Source organism: Kwoniella newhampshirensis, chromosome 12 (assembly GCF_039105145.1).
Source record: "Kwoniella newhampshirensis strain CBS 13917 chromosome 12, whole genome shotgun sequence".
Taxonomy (NCBI): Eukaryota; Fungi; Basidiomycota; class Tremellomycetes; order Tremellales; family Cryptococcaceae; genus Kwoniella; species Kwoniella newhampshirensis.
This window is the reverse complement of record NC_089965.1, coordinates 114957-132712: the sequence shown is the minus strand read 5'-3', so window position 1 is coordinate 132712 and position 17756 is coordinate 114957. Positions and strand designations below refer to the sequence as shown.

Genomic DNA, 17756 nt, shown 5'->3' with positions numbered 1-17756 from the left:
TCTCTCTTGGATTACATTCCACCTGACTCCGACTTGAACTCCATCTCTCTCATCTTCTCTTCCTTCCCTCTTTCAACGGACTCAGGCTCTTGATCAGGGAATACAGATCCGACTCCCATCATGCCCGCAGCTCGCTCCTTCCTCAATGGAGCTTCTTCACCGTACAGTACCTCTCGACCGGGATCGACAAAGCCTGGGACACCCATTTCAGCAACCTCGAACTGCTCCTTAATATTGAGAAAGCAATTACTTGGTGAGTAGGGATTGCGTCGGATGTCGTAGCATGGCATCATTGATCCCCGATTATCTCGCTCACTCCTGCGACCTATCTAACCTACTCCTCTGGAACTATCTTCATGCTGACAGTGTTGCAATCACAGATCTTCAGAAATATCCCGTCGACGGTTTCAGCGCAGGTCTGGTCGACGACGATAACATCCTCGAATGGCAGATCGTTATCATGGGGTGAGACTGTCTTTCTGCTCGCCTTTCAGCTGACGGGTATTCCAAGGGGTGACTCTCAAGCTGACTGCATTTTCCGCGTAGGCCGGCTGACACCCTATACGAGGGAGCCATACTGAAAGCTCGACTCATCTTCCCTCCGGTACGTGGCACGGTCCTTGTCCTTTGCAAAATGCTTGACCTATATACGACCAAGCTGATCAATACATTCGGATATCAGGAATACCCTATACTTCCACCAAAGATGATCTTTGACTCTGAGATGTGGCATCCTAATGGTGAGCTCCTTGATGCATCCGAAATCGAAATCGTGCTGACCAAGCTCCCTGTGTCTGAAGTGTACAGCACGGGCGACAAGAAGGGAGAGGTTTGCGTTTCGATCCTGGTAAGCTGCAAAAATCACACCGATGGAAGGTTCGCAGCTAACATGCCTTCAGCATCAACCTGGTGACGATGAATGGGGATATGAAGATGCAGGGGAGCGGTGGTTACCGGTCCACACAGTCGAAAGTGTCGTGAGTATCAGCTAACACATACACCCCTGATTCAAGCTGACAACACAATCATCTCTAAAGCTCATCTCCGTCATTTCCCTCCTGTCCCAAGATGTTCCCGATCTCAATTCGCCCGCCAATGTCGATGCCGCCAAAGAAGTCCGAGAAGATTTCCCATGTACGTGTGTCTTCCCATCTGCATCGAGAGCACACGTGCTAATAAGGTCATCTTGATAGCTTACAAAAAGAAGGTCAAGCGATTGGCGAGAAGGTCGGCTGAGGAGGCATACGATTAGATCCAACCTGTTAATTATATGTTCCACAATATACAGGCATAGTAACCCCTCATTGCAGTTTCTCGCCCCTCGCCCGTACAACCTGTATTCGTCTCACTCACATTGGTCTTTTGTTGTTTCCTTCATTCACTTTTGTGTATACACTCACATCCATACGTAAGAGCACAAAGGAAAGAGAAGAGTAGGGAGTTTGGGCATTCACTCTATGCATCGATTCGACATCATCGCTACCCCATGCCTGAGGTTGACATGTAGAACTGACGTTCAGTCTTAGTGTGACATCGCACGAGTCATCGTCACGGTGGTGCTGAGGTGAACTTCCTGCACTGCAATCAGATCTTGTTCAGCTCGACCAATCGACTGGCTTCGTACTGCTAGCATTCCCCTTGGGCCGTAACATAACTCAAGTTTGCCCATTTCGTTCCGATTAATGCATGTTATCTGAAATACACTGTCTCTTCACCTTGTATACTCGCTCTTTACTGTATCTCTGTATCTAAGAATCGCACTCTCTTCCCGCTCTTATGCGAATCAATCTTCGTCCATGTCCTCATCTGAATCTTCCTCGTCCGAACTCTCACCTTGAGCGACTGTAAGTTTCTCAAGATCGAAATCTTGGTCGGCGCCTGAATGATGGGTTGAACAACGATCAGCTGATTTGCTGCAGGTACTGCGGACTCGACAGCACACAGATGGATGATTAGGAATTCGCACTTACCAGTATAACTGTCACAGATCAAATACAACTTCAAACCCCATTGACCTTCACCCAAAGTGAACTCCAACTTGGTCTCCAACTTTGATTTCACCGTGACCTTCTTGATCGCGTACAGTTGTCGGGTCTTATCATCACCCACAACCAACCACCATGATACCATCTTTTTGTGCGGGAAGTGGGGTGCATCGGCGACTTGATCATTCGGATCAGTTTCATCAGCTTCTCGATCAAGCGTCACATTGATCGTTACCGGGTCCGAAGAAGTGAGAGAGTCGGAATCTTCTACAGAGTAGGAGACTTCGATGTTGGGGTACGAATTGACAAACTTGGCGACTCGGCCGCTGTAAAAACGCATACACGTCAGCAAGTTGGTTTATTCACTTCAAAGTCACTGTCTTACTCACAGCTGCTTGTCATCCATTCTCAACAGATCGTTCCTCTCATCATCCTCCAACTCCATGATGTCGTAGACCGAATCAAGACCCTTGGTCTTGAACCTCGCCAACACATCGTTGTCAAAGTATGGGACCTGTTTCAGAGGGCTGTCTCTATCCCAAACAGCCTGCACACACATCTGACTCAAATCCATGGCGCCCAGACAGTTGAGGTACGATTTACTGGACATGACATCCACGCAAGCTGATAAGAGACTGGTGACCTTGCCCAGGATCGTAGCCTGATCGATGGCGAGATCCGGCGGTAATGTCATGCGGCTGAAGTGAGCTTGTAACAAAAGATATGTCTTGAAGTAAGGAGAGTTGTAATCTGCCTTCGCAACCTTGACAGGTACACGATCGTAAATCCGTTCCAAAAGGGTATCCTCGTGATGTCGGATAGGGATAGTTTCGAATTCGTGCGCGGAGGAAACTATCTCGAGCAAACCCTTCAGCTTGGTTGACTCCTTGATGGAGGCAGAGAAGGTTTCGACGGTGACATAGGAGATGTAGTAGAAAGACGCGATCATCCCGAGATTGTTGGGAAGTGTATCCATCTCATCCTGAACGATAATACAGTCGGACGCGACGAGATCGTTCAAAGTTGACTCGACTAGCTCGGACAGGTAATCGGCGACGTGGGTAGGTGTTGTCCCTTGAAGATTGTAAAACTAAGCGATGACAAAAGCATCAGCACCATTCTTTCCATCTACACTGCACTTACCCCTGGGTTCTGCATTAGTCGTCGGTAGAACCACGTCCATGTGCACCAATCGACCGCATCCTGCTTGTTCTCGATGGTTTTAGCCACGATCTCCGCATTGAAGTGATCGTGCATGTAGTTCGGCAAGCTCGATTCCACAGGTAGCGCCTCATTCAAGAACTTCTTGAAGAAGTCTTTTCGGGTTTGTTGAGTCATCAAAACACATCGAGATGACGTGTCGATTGATGGTCGACAAGCCCGGCCCATCATTTGGAGGACATCGGCGATAGCATAGTCAACATATCGGTGCTCCTGACCGTCGAAAGACTGCACACCCATGATGATGACCATATATGAGGTCACAGGAAGACTCCACGCAGTGTCCTGCAAATAGTGCATTGATTAGCTTTGTCCTGCTGGTCTGCAAATGCGCGAGCTCACCTTTGAGGCAACGAGAACCTTGATAGCTCCCTGTTGGAACAGCGTAGTCACGATTCTCTTGTCAATCTTGCTCAACGCCTCGTGGTAGTACCCGATACCGTATCGTAACGTCTCTGCCAAGTCCTGATCCTGTAGTCTCGCAAGATGGGGCTCCAATTCGTCTTTGTCAACGTTCAGAAATCTTCCTTCATCCTCATCTGCCAAACAATAGGTCAAAATGTCGTTGGCGGTAGACTTGCATTGTTTTCTTGAAGCAACGAAGCATATGGTAGGTCTTCCTGCTGAATGCTCAACCATAGCGAGGTAGGCCGGTTTAGCCATTGCCAACATGAGTGAGGGGAAGTGAGGGACATTGAAAGACTGAAGGTGGACTTCGAGAGGTAGTGGTCGAGCGGAAGGTGAGAAGTTGAAGATGGACTGCGAGGAGGCACCGATCCAGTCTCCGAGATCTCGAGCGTTAGAGAGGGACACACTACAGGCGACGATTCGAGTGGCGGTGTCGGTCTGTTGTGCGACGTATCTTGTACGAGACACGATCACTTCATAAGTGGAACCCACGTCACCACCAATGAGTTGCAGTTCGTCGGCAATGAGCAATCCGATATTCTGAACATCCTTTCTTGTCTTCCATCGGCGAGAAAGCAGATCCCACTGGCTAGGCGTGCAGACGACGATATCTGCCTTCCTCAGCAGACCAAGATCCGCTGTTGATTCGCCGGTAAGAGCGACCACCTCCTTCTCAAGAGGTGCAAACTTCTCCGCCCACTCTGCCACACGCAAGTCGACCATTTCCTGGTAAGGCTCGATGCAGACCGCTCGTGGAGGATCACGCTTTGACCACAACCTAAAAAGGGCGAATTCGGCACAGATGGTCTTCCCGCTACCGGTGGGGGCACCGACAAAGACATTGTCGTCGGTGGTGAAAAGAGCTTGGAATACCTGGGTTTGGATCTTGTTGAAGTTCTCAAATGGGTACAATTCTTCAAACTGCTTGTTGTGCAGGGCAGTGATGGGGAGAGGCTGAAGCTCGAGCAGGGGAGTGTGGGGAGGGAAAGGCTCGGGTCGGATGAGATGCTGGAATGAGATAGGCAATTTGGTTTCCGATTGCAACCACCTGTCAGAGATGACCGAGAGGTAATAATTTGGCGGAACAGGTTCAGAGATGGGGACTGTGATAGTGACGTAGTGTTCGTCCTGTGCGAATCGCTCTCGTAGAACAAACTGATCGTGAAAGAGGATGTGTTCACCGTCGACATCCTCCACAACGATCCAGAAAGCCTGAGTAGAACCGTGAATATCTCGATCCCACACGAAATCAGGAGTGATCGTAACGTTGATCTTGAGCAAAGATCTCGTCAGGGGAAGGACGTGAGCTTGAAGGTCGAGCCGTGGGAATTTATGAACCAAGCTTTCGATGTATTGACCGGATTTAGGTAGACCGATGAGCTCTCCTAACTCGGCAGCGTCGAGATCGAAATATCGATGCCAGGGGAACTCCTTCCTCTCTGCCTTGTTAATGATCTCGGGTCGGATTCGTGGAAATTGTCGCAGCGGGGACATCGACTTCCACATTCGTCTCTCTACCATCTTACACAAGTCTAACGCTGCCCGCATAGGACCTGCCCAGCCCTTCTTCAAGCAGATCTCGAACATGGCGCGAATGATACGACCAGCAGATTGCTGGATGAACACCATGTCGGTAACGATATCGAAACCGCTGAGCTTCAGTTGTGAGATATATGTTTGGAGCAGGACATTGACTTTGGCGACAGGCTCATCAACACCTTCTTTGACAGGAATAGGCACTCTTTCGATCAATTTGGCAAGCTCGAGCTTCTCCTCCTGTCGGACTGGGATGAGCTTGAACTCGTTGGAAAGAGCGAACACTCTGAAGAGGTCGATCATGGTAAGATTTGGCTTGAGGTGCTTATTGTAGACCGCCATAGAGCTGTACGCGACGTAGTAGTGCGAAGCGATGCGACCGAGATCAGTGCTCTGGAAAACGCCCGTAGCTCGATCGTAACGGACAAGACCACCTTTCTCAAGAAGAACGGCAGCAGAATGAATCAGGTCGGCTACCCAGATTGTCAGTCTATGCCGTTCGATAGGGGAAGCTTCGCTCACCTCTCTTCTGTACCAATGTTGAATCACCGTCCATATAATCCGCACCGACATTGTAAAGTGCAGGTGAGCCAAGCATACGCACATACCTGCGGTTCTTCATCAGCACACGTCACGCGATGTATCTAACAAATAACTCACAGGTATGTGTAGCCCAGCCATTGCACACCCTCGTCTCTGTTCCTCACTGTACCAAGCACGATCTCCGCATTAAGGTTATCAACCATTCTAGAAACGAATTGCGACTCAATCGGTAATTGCTGATTCATCAAACTGGTGTAGTATTGTAACTCTCCGTGGTTGGTGATAATTATACCTTCACCGTATGTGTCGAATTGAGGTCGACCAGCTCGTCCAAGCATTTGTAGTACATCTTGAGGTGAGAGCTCGCACCACTTGCCCTTCTCCGGATTGTAGATCTGCGTTCCCTTGATGATGACAGTGTGCGCAGGAAGATTGACACCCCATGCCAGAGTAGCAGTACAGCAGAGGACTTGAATATGACCGTCAAGGAAGAGTTCCTCAACTGTCATTCGGTCCTCTCGGCTCATACCGGCATGATGGATACCGAAACCGAAAGGAAGGAGATCCTTCAATTTTGTGTCCTTGCATTGAGCCGCTTCGTGAATCAGGACCTCTCGGGATGCACCCTCAGGATTGATGAACTGCGCCAAAGTGTCCTTCTCCATCGCCATGTCGCGCAAGAACGCCGCCGTTTTGGCCGTTTCTTTTCTTGAATGCACAAAGACAATGGTCTGCGTCTTTCCAGCCTGATTGAGAACTTTCTCGTAACAGACTTCGTTGATAGTCTGCAATCGCTTGATAGCCTTCTTCTCTGTGACACCGATAAATTGTTGCTTGAGACCGACCGGTCGATAGGATGCATCGAAGTAGAAAAGACCCTTCTTGACATCGACTCGGAGGAATGCAGCGACATCCTTGTAGTTGGGCAAAGTAGCAGAAAGACCAACAACTCGGACTTCGTCGTGTGTCTGATCCATTTTTCGGATCGTACGGGACAGAATAGACTCCAGCACAGGTCCTCGATCATCGTGAAGCAAGTGAATCTCGTCAACAATAACAAGTCGTACCAGATTGGTGTAGCTGGTATCGGTAGATTTTCGTGTGATTACATCCCATTTCTCAGGGGTGGTAACAATGATCTGGGTTTCCGATATCTGTTGCTTGGTGAGCTGACTGTCACCAGTTAATTCCGCAACGCGGATGTCGAGAGCGGAGAATCGTTTGCTGAACGCTGCCACCTGTTCTTGCACCAAAGCCTTCATGGGGGAGACGTAGATGATCTTGAAAGCATCGCGGTCGATGTAACCAGTCTCAGGGTCGAGGAATTGAGAGATGCAACGGAGAATGGCAAGAGCAGCACAATTAGTCTTGACAAAATGTCAGTTCAGATTCCGCTGATTCTAAAATCTGCTGTGCTCACCTTTCCGGCACCAGTGGGCGCACAAATCAACATCGGCTCGTTGGTCTCGAAAGCGATAGGGAAGACCTTGCTTTGGATCGTGTTGAGCTTGGTGGTATTGACGCTCGCCCATACTGGATGTGTCCAATCAGGCATCTGAGATATTGAAACGAGCTCTCCTGGTACGATTTCTCGTCGCTTCGGTTCTGGAACATGAATCTCTTCGTAACCCTTCATCTGTCGCTTGAAGGAACCTTCTGGCAGCTTGACCTTTTTCCTTGACATGAGATGCCCACCTTCAGTGAAGATGAGGGAGTCGATGTCGATCACGCGCCGAGGTTGAGCAACAGATCCCGGGGCAAGAGTCGCCTTGGTAGAAACAGTCATCTCGGGCTGCTTTCCGCTTGTGTCCTTGTCCCTGCCCCCTCGAAGCTCTCTCAAAATCCATCCGACACCCTTCTCACGCATTGCCACCTCGACATCTTGCTTCTCCTCTTCGCTACTTCTAGCCAACTTGGTGCACCAAACGATGACGTCTCGGTTCTTGGTGAGTGTAGTGACGAGTTCGAAATTTTCGTAGCCGAACATTTCAGCCAACGAGTTCTCCAGATCACGAAGTTCAGCTTCAGAGCCGAGGAAGTCGAGTGCTTTTGCGGTGAAATCGGCAGACTGAACAGGGTCGGTGTAGGACGCAGCGATTAACCGTTGAAGCCAGAAACCGTCCACCTCGTGAGGTGACACTTTATCGGACTTGGACTTTGTTCGAGTGGTCTCTTTACCAAGAACAAGCGCATCATCCTCGTCCATAGCCTCGTCCTCTTCATCAGATCCCTCCGCATCCTCATCCTCATCCTCTTCGTCCTCGTCTTCGTCTTCTGAATCTCCTTGCTTCACCTCGAAGTTCCCCTCGTCATCATCTTCATCTTCGTCCTCGAATAAGACAGCCACACCCTCCTGATCCACCGCTTGTTGTCGATCGTCGCCTTGAAGCGCCTCGTCTTCCTCCTCGTAGTCGGTGACCTTTTTCCCTAAATTGACCAATTGATTCCATGTCTCTTCCTTCACTGGTCCAAGCACCGACTCTACCTCCTTCCGCTTGTCGAACTCTTTCAGATCGTCGCTCTTGAGAGACTCTAGGACCGTGTCTGCCGCACTTCGCACAACTTCCTGTGTCTGATCACCCAGCGTCTGATGTACCAAGCCTAGTAACAATTCATACACCTCTCTGGTCTCCGCTGTTCGCGGTCGATACCTCAATCCCTCCAACTGGGCAACGCTCTCCAGAACATCAGCCGCGCCGAATCGAGCTGTTGACCGTTCTTGTGCACGACGGATAGACCTTTCCACCTCGTCCGCAGACGTGAGTTTCGCTTTGGCCTTCTTCTTTTCAAGATCCTTGGGTGTCTCACGAGTGACACGGGAGCCCATGTCCTTGAGGTTGATTCGACCCACAAGGGATTCCGCAGTACCTGTGGGCTCATCTGTGCGAAGAACCGATCGATCTACGGAATGTATGACGCTTGATCAGCTGGTCGTCCGGTACCCAAACGACAGTTGCCACCGTGCAACTCGTGACCAGAAGAGGAGACCCAACACGCACCTTGATTGACAACCAAGCTACTCATCGCACCATAGTTGAACCCGGACAGGTCCCTCGCTCCCGCCTTCTTCTGTCCCTGACCGGACATGATGAGTGAGTTTTTTTGCTTGTCGTGAGGATGAAAGGATTGAAGCGATCAATCGAACGAGAGAATCGATCTTGACTCGACGAACGACTCAACAGGGGTATACTTTTGGTGTTTTCAAGGGGAAGTGAACCCTTTCTACTCGCCTCACGCTCTGCCAGATAGTAACGCTTGTGGTAGAGAAGGGAGAGATCGATCAAGTTGGAAGAGAGAGAAACGGAGCTAGGATACCGAGATGATCGTTGAAGTTGAGGTCCTGCGGTTGGTGTGCGAAGGATGTTCGCTCGCGTTGAACCTGATATCCGCTCAACTTCTTCGATGGAATTCGCAAACAATTACCTCTTTGAGCAGTTGAGCAGAATTTCACACTTTTCGCCACTACTCGCTCTAATAGCAGTTTTCGTAGAAAAGCAAGCTGTGAGATTCAAGTTTTCAGTTTTCCATCATGATTTGGAAAATCCAGTTTTTATGTTCCCTCTCTCTGAATACACACACACACACATATCACAGCACTGGAACATTTACCCTTTCTCTCACTCTACACACACTTTTACACTCTTCTTACATCTGGATCTTCTTCCTTCTTCGTCTCTTTCATATAGTCATACACGCCATCGCGCTCACTCTCTCGACGACCACAGACCACTCGATAGGGCTCCGGAATTCAGTAATCACCTTTGCAGACGTATTTATCGGTATCAGCACACGCAGTATTGCCACCTAGTTCGACACAAAGGTCCACGCCAGTTTCCTCCCTTTTGTATCGATTTCGTACCAGAAAAAAGACGCGTTGGCAATAAATCCTTCCGGGCACATGTGTGGTCTTTAACTCTGGGTCTGTTTAGGTGAGTCGAGCTCGTCGAATGATGCCAAGCAGTCATCGATGCACCACCGTCGATGGGGACAGGTCAAAGATGAGAAGAGAAGTGTCTGACTCAACGGCGCCTTGCAGATACCACCCCCTCTACAATCTTTCGTCAGTCCTTGGCCCCCTCTCTCACTCCATCTTTGATGGACTTTTGGTAAGTCTTCTGAGTGGTGTCGCCCTTTTTCTGCGACTAGGCGGCTTGATATTGATCAGTGTTGATACTCGGCGCAGGCGTCAAAAAAGCCCTTTATACCCATAGATCCTTTGGATATCCTTTGTTCTTGCCTCTTAGGGTGGGTCAATCAGTTTTGAATCACACTCAGCTTCTCCAACACTCGCGCAAAGACGCTAAGTCAACGCATAGCCTTAGGTCCGACATCATACCTTTCCGCTCGTCACCATGGACCTGTCACTGGAAGCTGGTCCATCTCGACCATCTCCTTCGCGCTCTTCCCCATACCCTCTTCAGTCTCCAGCCATCGATGTTGTGATGGAAGACGTGTCGGCTAGCATTCAGGCAGACACAGCCAGTACGACGAGAGATCCAGATGAAGCCGTGCAACTGTTGCTCAATATATCAGCCGTTGCCGATCCCTCCCCTCTATTCCTAGGGGCAGAAGCAATGGACGCCAACACGGGAGAGACGCCCCTCGTGCCCAAGCCTGCGCCGCCGGATCTGAACGTGTATCCGTATACACCGCCAGAAGAATCGAATGATCGAGATCGACATCATAGTTCAGAACGAGAACGAAAATTGTCCAATCAACCGCCTTCTGCTTCGGTGTCACTTCCGCCTCCCGTAACGTCAGATCCTGTCGACGAACCTCCGGTCCGTCCGTCGACACCTTCACATACAAGCCCAGAACCGCCCGCAACGAAGACGAAACAGAAGAGAAAACGAAATGCGACTGCTGGTCCTTCGCGCCGAGCATCGGGGGACCGTCCTCAACACTGGCTCGGCGAAGATAACACCGTTATCAGATGCATCTGTGGATTCACTGAGGATGACGGCTTTACCATCCAGTGTGAGGAATGTGGCGCGTGGGAACATGGCATGTGTTTTGGATATCTTGATGAAGCTTCAGCCCCGGACACATACTTTTGCGAGTTATGCCGCCCTCGACCAGTAGATGCGGTGTCTGCAAGACAGGCGCAAGAAATAGCACTCGAGCAACAACGACAAGCTCGTGCGGCTGCTGTCAACGCTGGAGATAACCCGTCAGAGAAGGAGAAGCCTAGAAGTAAAGGAGGAAAGCCGAGGAGGCCGAGAACGGAGAGTGTAATCGAAGCAGAAATAGAACCGAAGGATGTAGGCGGAAAAGAGCGTAGTCCTAGCGTGATGGGTCCGCCACCCACAAAACCGAAACGTCGACAAGGTCCCGGTAAGCCTCGTGGTAAACAGAGTACAATCGAATCCACGCCGGGCCCCCTACTCATCCCCCAACTGGTACCGGACGAGCCAGAGGACGATTATTTCCGAGTTGAACCATGGGCGTTGGAGTACACTCCGCTTAAGGAAAACATGATTCGAGGCAAAACGGCGAGACAGATCATGCGGAATGTGTACAAGGAGTGGGTGGATGCGGAGGAGGAAATGGTAGCGACTCAGAGTAAAGCGATTCACACTCCTTCTGGGCTTCCTTCACCAACGGAGACAGGCGTGCTGCGACTCTCACCGGAGCACTTGTTCCCTCCGCCTGACTTCAATATACTTGCGCCACCAGTTCCTCCGGTCTTCCTATCGGGTTCAAATCTCGAGACTTTGGGTACGCCGACCTCCGTGCAAAGCATAGAAGATGCACCCTCCTTTCTCCCCCTCACGTACGCCGAGTCTCTCTCCAATCATGGCGTATACACTCGACCAACCATCTATGGCGTCTTTGCGGATGAACCGGCTACCATGGGTGCTTTCATCGGCGAGTTCCGAGGTGAGGTGCTTGACTGCGAGACATATCGACGCGATCCGATCAATCAGTACGCGGCGTTGGGTCTTCCTAAGCCGCACGTGCGCAGCATTGGACCACCTATCAACCTTATGATTGATGCCCGGGGTTACGGGTGTGACCTCCGTTTTGTTCGAAGTGGATGTCACCCAAATGTCGTTCTTCGACCTCTGATCTGGCGTAGCTCTGAACACGAAGCACCGAAGCTCAAGTTTGGTCTTTTTGCCGCGAAAGACATCAGCAAGATGGATGAGCTTGTGTTAGGCTGGGAATGGGATGACCAACATGTGGTCCACTCTCTTCGATCTGCCATCCACACGGCCATGCTGACAGACGGCACCCTGGCATCTCCGGCCTACTCGACATCGCAGAAGACCATCTACGCGCTCTCGAAAAAGTTCGATGCCGTGCTCACCCACATTTTCGGAACATTCTCATCCTGCGCTTGTGTTGTGCCTGGTGCTTGTGCGTTGGCGCAAATGGGCCAGGTCGTCGACGCGAGATCCATGCAGGGGTTAGAAGCAGGAGGGAAGAAGAAAATGAGGGTGGACTTGGGCGAATTAGTGGGTGCCGTCAGAGGGTGGCGGAGAAGAGAGATCGAAGAGGACGGTGCGAAAAAGTGGCAGACGGCTGAGATGCTGGATCTGCGATTGACAAGGTCCAGAACATCCGAGGTAGACGAGGTAGACGTGGAAACAGAACATCAGCTGGAATCTCGAATGAAAGCGTTGGATGGATCTATATCGAAGCAAGACGATTTAGTGGAAGTCGACCAGTCAGAAGTTGAGCAATACGACCTGTTTCATCCGACGTCGCCTCTCAAGGTACCTTCATCGGCAACTGGCGTGTTCACCTTGGGCCTAGAAAACAGCGCCGCTACCGCTTCTACGTCTCAGTTATCGCCAAAGTCGGCCGTCGAAAGGATGGCATCATCCTCGTCACTCTCATCTGCTGCTTCATCGATCAAGCCGTCTCTTCCCGACGACAATATGGATTCAGGCAGTGAATCTGATGCGACTACCGCTACCATCCCGAAGAGCGAGTTCTCGGACTCCGAGCTTGAAGATGAGGCGAATGAGGAGGCAGAAGAGGATGACGAAGAAGTACCTGCTCAAGGACGGCCGTTTGGTAACGCACGAAAAGTCAAGCGAGCGCTGTCGCCTGTTCTTGAGATCGAGTCCGGATCGAGGTTTTTCGACAGTCCTATGTCAGAGGACGAAGAGCGAGAAATGGTAGTCAACAAATCGAAGAGGCAAAGGATCAACAAAGCTCTTCATAGCAGTCCAATTGCATCGCATATGAAGAAAGCCGTTCCTCAGACGAAGGGCAAGAGGATGGCTGTGGTTGGGGCGAAAACGAATGGCACTCCCGTAGTGCGCCGAGCCCGCCAGAAGCGCATCGTTTCGTCACCAGTCTCTGATGATGAGAGCATGGATGTGGACGATAAAATGCCCTCGCGTCGTCGACCATCATCCGGAACTACGAAGCATGTCACGTCGTCACCGAGATCTGGAAAGTCGATTAAACTTGAGCAGCTTGAATCGGTCGCAGCGGTGACAGGGAGACATGCAGAAACTCGTGCAGTGGTTCCTGACGAGACCACCGCGTCGACTTCACTTGCTGTTGAGCCCTCAATCGCTACCGCGCCAGATACAGTAGTTATACCTCCGCCACTCTCGGAGGTAGAAGATTCGTCTCAGGATTCTGTAGTCGAGCCAAAAGGATCAACACCACCAGGTCTAGAGCCAACCCCGCCTCCCAAAGAATTGACACCGCCGCCACCAGAGCCGCCAAAGAAGGTATCTCTTCTCGAGTATCTTAAGAACCACAAGATCCGAAAAGAGTCACAGACCCCTCTGATTACCCCTGCTGCTGAGAACCCGCCCAAGATGGTCGATCTTCCATCTGCTGGCGAAGCTATCCCAGTTCCGAGCGGTCCGGGTAGTGCAAGTGTAGACAATATCCCAGGTTTCGGTAATGCTGCCGCTACCGCCTCTGCTGCCATGTCAGCTGCTCCGTCGATCATCACCACTTCCATATCGCTGGTCAAAACGGAGCCCGAGATGCCGTCGACAATAAGTGCCAGGTTGAATTTGTTCGAACACCTGCCCTCCTCTCGATCCACGGCTACGTCAGCGACGCCAACAGCTACTTTGACCGCTACTCCTCTCGCTACTCCTACACCCAGCTCTAGCTACGTCCCGAGACAAACGAGTGGAGAGTATTTCCCTCCTCAACCGCATCTGGCGTCATTCGTACCTCGAGTCAGCTCAAGCTTCGTACCTCGCACTGCATCAATTCCATCAGAGACTGAGAGCGCCTTACCTCCTCCCGCGGCCACGAGTTATATCCCTCGAAGCGGATCGGTTGACGAGCAGTACTCCCCACTTAAGACTGTGGCGGCTGAGATGCCACCCCCTCTCGCGTCGAGAGAGCCCCCTCCGCATACTCCGATACACACCACACCGTCATCCCACAAAACGGCTCTCCCTGCGGCTTCAACTCCAATCATCGCGACGCCAAACCCACCTCGTGCTCCACCTACGGGACCCAAAGTACCTCCAACTGGACCAAGAGGTCTCGGATTGGCGCCTGGTGGACCGCTACCGGTTCCAGGTGCGGGGGGACGAGGTGCATTTGGAACGCCTCGAGGAGGATTTGGTGGTAGGGGTGTTTGGAGAGGAAGAGGAGGGTTTAGAGGGGGATGGAGAGGCAACTGAGTTACAAAGGGGCCTTGAGAGTTAAGGTGAATGGAGGTGGAGAGGAAGGACCATGCAGGTGGGCAAGTGGGAGAGTCGCGGTGGATCAGAGTGAGCAGGGGAAGAAATTGAAGAAGCGAAACCTTTACAGACTGAAGTAGCATAGTTCCTGATATCCTTTGTGTACCATACTTTCCCCTCTGATTTCGTCCTTCGATTTTTAGGCTTTCGAAGCTTTCTATCAGGTATCTGTAGCTTATATGCAACACGCACCACTTCAGCGGATTGTAGGGCAGAAACCAAATAGAATCACCAACGCCACAGCTTGTCTGAGGATGACAATGGAGTGGTTATCAGGCAGGGCTGGTACAGGTGTGTTCGGCCATCTCCGTTGTCATGGGCCGCTGGTGAGATGTTGTCGATATCAGCACGTTACGATAGAAGGTGCCATGCAGACATACTCTTCCCACTTCGTCTCTTCTTCACTGCTCTCTCCTTGTTCCACTGTCCTGACCAACACAGCACGATACAGAAGGACAACTGGGGTGACAGGGGACGAGCTTGTACAAGACGAGCTGGCCGCCTGCGATCACACCGATAACCAATGAACCCTTCATCGTCATCTTCATCGCGTCCCTCTCAATCACGACTACACTCTCAAACGCGACTCATCCCAAACATCAAAGAGGGCGACCGAACGAGTGATCGGAGAGGAAGGATGAGCATCATATCTGGGGCCTTGAACCCGTTTGGAAAGGGTTGGAGTGGGAATGACAGGAAAAGATTGGGTGTGTTCGCCATGAGTGTCATTGTCGGTCTGGCTAGGTGAGTCGATATCATCATCTCGTCACTCCCTTTCGCATCCACGTCCTTCCTGTGACGAGACGTTGCTCTGCAAGTAGCTAGAATGACTGTATCAAACTCGGCTTCTCACAAATCCCTTATCTGACACGTCGGATGGATGACATTCCCGACTATCCACTGACATATATACACTATCAACACCACCTCCAGCGGTAGCAACTATGTCTACTCGGCCTACGCTCCTCAACTCGCCTCAAAACTGTCTATCAGTGCTACCACTGTCAACCTGATCGGACTCGCTGGAAATTTCGGGGTGTACATGTCCGGCCCTGTATGGGGTAAGATCGTAGATTCGAGAGGCCAGAGGATGTGAGTGGTTACTATCCAGACTCGACGCGTTGAAAGGTGCTGTCACCTGTATACCGCTTTGACTGTCTGGAACCTACTCCTTGAAACTCTATGAAGGCTGATCTCCTTTTGCGTCGTCAAATCAGCCCTCTCTTCCTCGGTGGTCTATGCTGTCTCGTTGGCTATTTCTTGGTTCACTCCTTTTACACCCGTTTGATCCCCATTCGACCACCTTACTCAACTTCATCAACACCTTCCAACTGGCGACTGTCCCTTCTACTCTTTTCGATGTTCCTTACGGGTCTTGGTGGATCCGCCGGTCTGGCCTCATCCGTCAACGCTATCGCTAAGTCTTTCCCGGACAAGACCAGAGCCTCTGCTACTGGTGCCGTCCTAGCTGGTTTCGGGCTTAGTGCCTTCTTGTTCTCTACAGTCGGCCAGTGGTTATACAAAGGAGATGCGGGAAATCTGCTGGCCTTGTTGGCTGGTGGTACTGGGATCCCTATGTTGATCGGTGGCTTGCTCATCCGACCTGTCCCACCTGAAGGAGAGGTAGGAGTAGGATACGAACGAATTGGACAAGAGGAGGAAGATGGAGGATTGGGTGTGACCATTCAAGAAGCTCAAGATTACGACGATACTTTATCACCTGTGATGTCTCGATCTTCTTCGCTTGAACTCAGTCGATCTCGATCACCAATGGCTAGAGGTAGACACCCTCATCCTCACGCTCATTTCCCTTCCGATCTCCCATCTCATTCCGAGATCCATACTCATTCCTTGCCTAAACCCCAAGGCTCACATATCCGCTCTCAGTCACTTTCGTCCCTACCACCGACGTCTCTCTCGCACTCGCCGCTCGACCTGTTCCGCGCTCTGGACTTTTGGATCTTGTTCGTCATCCTTGCGCTTCTTTGCGGGACAGGGTTGATGTATATCAACAACGCGGGAACGGTAGCGTTGGCTTTGGCAAGGGAAGGTCAGAGGAAGTACGACAAAGAGGTCGTCAGCGGGTGGCAGGCGAAACAAGTGGGCTTGGTCAGTATCTGGAACTGTTTGGGGAGGATCTTAGGCGGTAAGTAAAGCTCTCACTGCGTCTAGCAAAGGTACACGTTGGAACCCTCCTGCTGATGGGCTCGTCAACAGGTATCTACTCGGACTACTGCAAGACACGCTTCCAAGTCCGCAGAGTGCGTTTTTTTCTCTCAAATCATGACGAACGGCCCAGTCGCTGAAACACATCTCCAGATCTGGTTTCTACCCATCGTCTGTGTCCTCTTCACTATCTCTCAAGTTGCTGCTCTGGGTACAATTCACGTCCAATCTTTATGGGCGGTGTCAACTTTATTGGGGCTGGCTTATGGTTCCCTGTTCAACGTCATGCCGATGTTGGTGCTGGAATGGTTTGGGATGAGTGAGTGGTCCTTGCCTCTGCCCGATGTATGCCTCAGACACTCCTCCTTCCCATTGCTAATGGCTTGCTGATATCTCAACGCAGAACACTTCTCCCAAAATTGGGGCTGGATCGCCGTTTCTCCTGTCATTGGCTCTAATACCTTCAACCTGATTTTTGGCAAAGTCTACGATGCTCACACTGTGAGTGGAAGACTTTGGTTCAGATAGATGCTCAGAAGGCATCTGATAAAGCTGATTGCTTCGATTAGGTCGGAAACATCGGTACTTCTGATGATATGCTTGCGACTGTTCGAGGATTGATGAAGAGAGGTGGAATGGTATTGCCCGATGACGGACAGCACGACTGTGAGCTACATGCCCTGCCCCCAAAGGCATTGGTTCGAAGCTGAGCCTTTGGTGCGTATGTCCAGGTTTGGTCGGCGAACAATGCTATGGTACTGCTTTCAAGATCTCCACGGCGGGGACACTGCTCGCTCTGGGTCTCAGTGTCTTGGCTGGGATCAGACGAGAAAGGCTGAGTAGGGAAAGGAGGAAAGCTATGTGAGTGGAGCGGACCAGGGGGCGATCAAGTAATCCAAATAGAGCTGACTTTACGCTCATTCATACAGTCTTGCAAGTCGAGGTACACCCTCATCGGATGACGAGGTGTAGTGCGAAGTGTTATTTCGAAGGGCATGTGTATCTCGTCGAGACGCCTTGTAGGGTGGTCCGGAGTGAGTCATAGATGCGCAGGATAACATGGCATGTTGAATTTGGTATGAAGTATGAATACAAAAGGATGGTATAGATCACCGTAATCTGCAATAGAAAGTACAAGAGAGGGGAGGACAAGAATCGATTGCAATACGGCAGGCGAGAGATACGTGTGAACAAACCTTATCCGTCTGTCACCATTTCGCAG

The 17756-nt window shown here is 51.0% G+C and overlaps 4 protein-coding genes across 4 annotated transcripts; 3 read left to right on the top strand and 1 right to left on the bottom strand.

Annotated features, from left to right (window-relative positions):
* Positions 1 to 120: 120 nt before the first annotated feature.
* Positions 121 to 1252, top strand: IAR55_005636 (uncharacterized protein; the record flags this gene model as incomplete). The annotated part of the gene is made up of 8 exons (XM_066948727.1): positions 121 to 253; positions 381 to 465; positions 547 to 604; positions 683 to 740; positions 801 to 847; positions 900 to 977; positions 1038 to 1134; positions 1194 to 1252. 8 exons carry the CDS (start codon positions 121 to 123, stop codon positions 1250 to 1252), a joined length of 615 nt encoding a protein of 204 aa, XP_066800500.1.
* A 531-nt stretch (positions 1253 to 1783) lies between these two features.
* IAR55_005635 (uncharacterized protein) lies at positions 1784 to 8780 on the bottom strand (the record flags this gene model as incomplete). The annotated part of the gene is made up of 9 exons (XM_066948726.1): positions 1784 to 1878; positions 1971 to 2311; positions 2375 to 3075; positions 3129 to 3491; positions 3549 to 5623; positions 5673 to 5758; positions 5811 to 7060; positions 7114 to 8594; positions 8693 to 8780. 9 exons carry the CDS (start codon positions 8778 to 8780, stop codon positions 1784 to 1786), a joined length of 6480 nt encoding a protein of 2159 aa, XP_066800499.1.
* Positions 8781 to 10045: 1265 nt separating this feature from the next.
* Positions 10046 to 14308, top strand: IAR55_005634 (uncharacterized protein; the record flags this gene model as incomplete). Its single annotated transcript, XM_066948725.1, has 1 exon — positions 10046 to 14308. The coding sequence occupies one exon, from the start codon at positions 10046 to 10048 to the stop codon at positions 14306 to 14308; it is 4263 nt and encodes a 1420-aa protein (XP_066800498.1).
* Positions 14309 to 14891: 583 nt separating this feature from the next.
* Positions 14892 to 17399, top strand: IAR55_005633 (uncharacterized protein; the record flags this gene model as incomplete). Its single annotated transcript, XM_066948724.1, has 8 exons — positions 14892 to 15112; positions 15302 to 15460; positions 15586 to 16514; positions 16586 to 16629; positions 16688 to 16853; positions 16938 to 17035; positions 17104 to 17200; positions 17266 to 17399. The coding sequence occupies 8 exons, from the start codon at positions 14892 to 14894 to the stop codon at positions 17397 to 17399; spliced, it is 1848 nt and encodes a 615-aa protein (XP_066800497.1).
* Between the last annotated feature and the right edge of the window lie 357 nt (positions 17400 to 17756).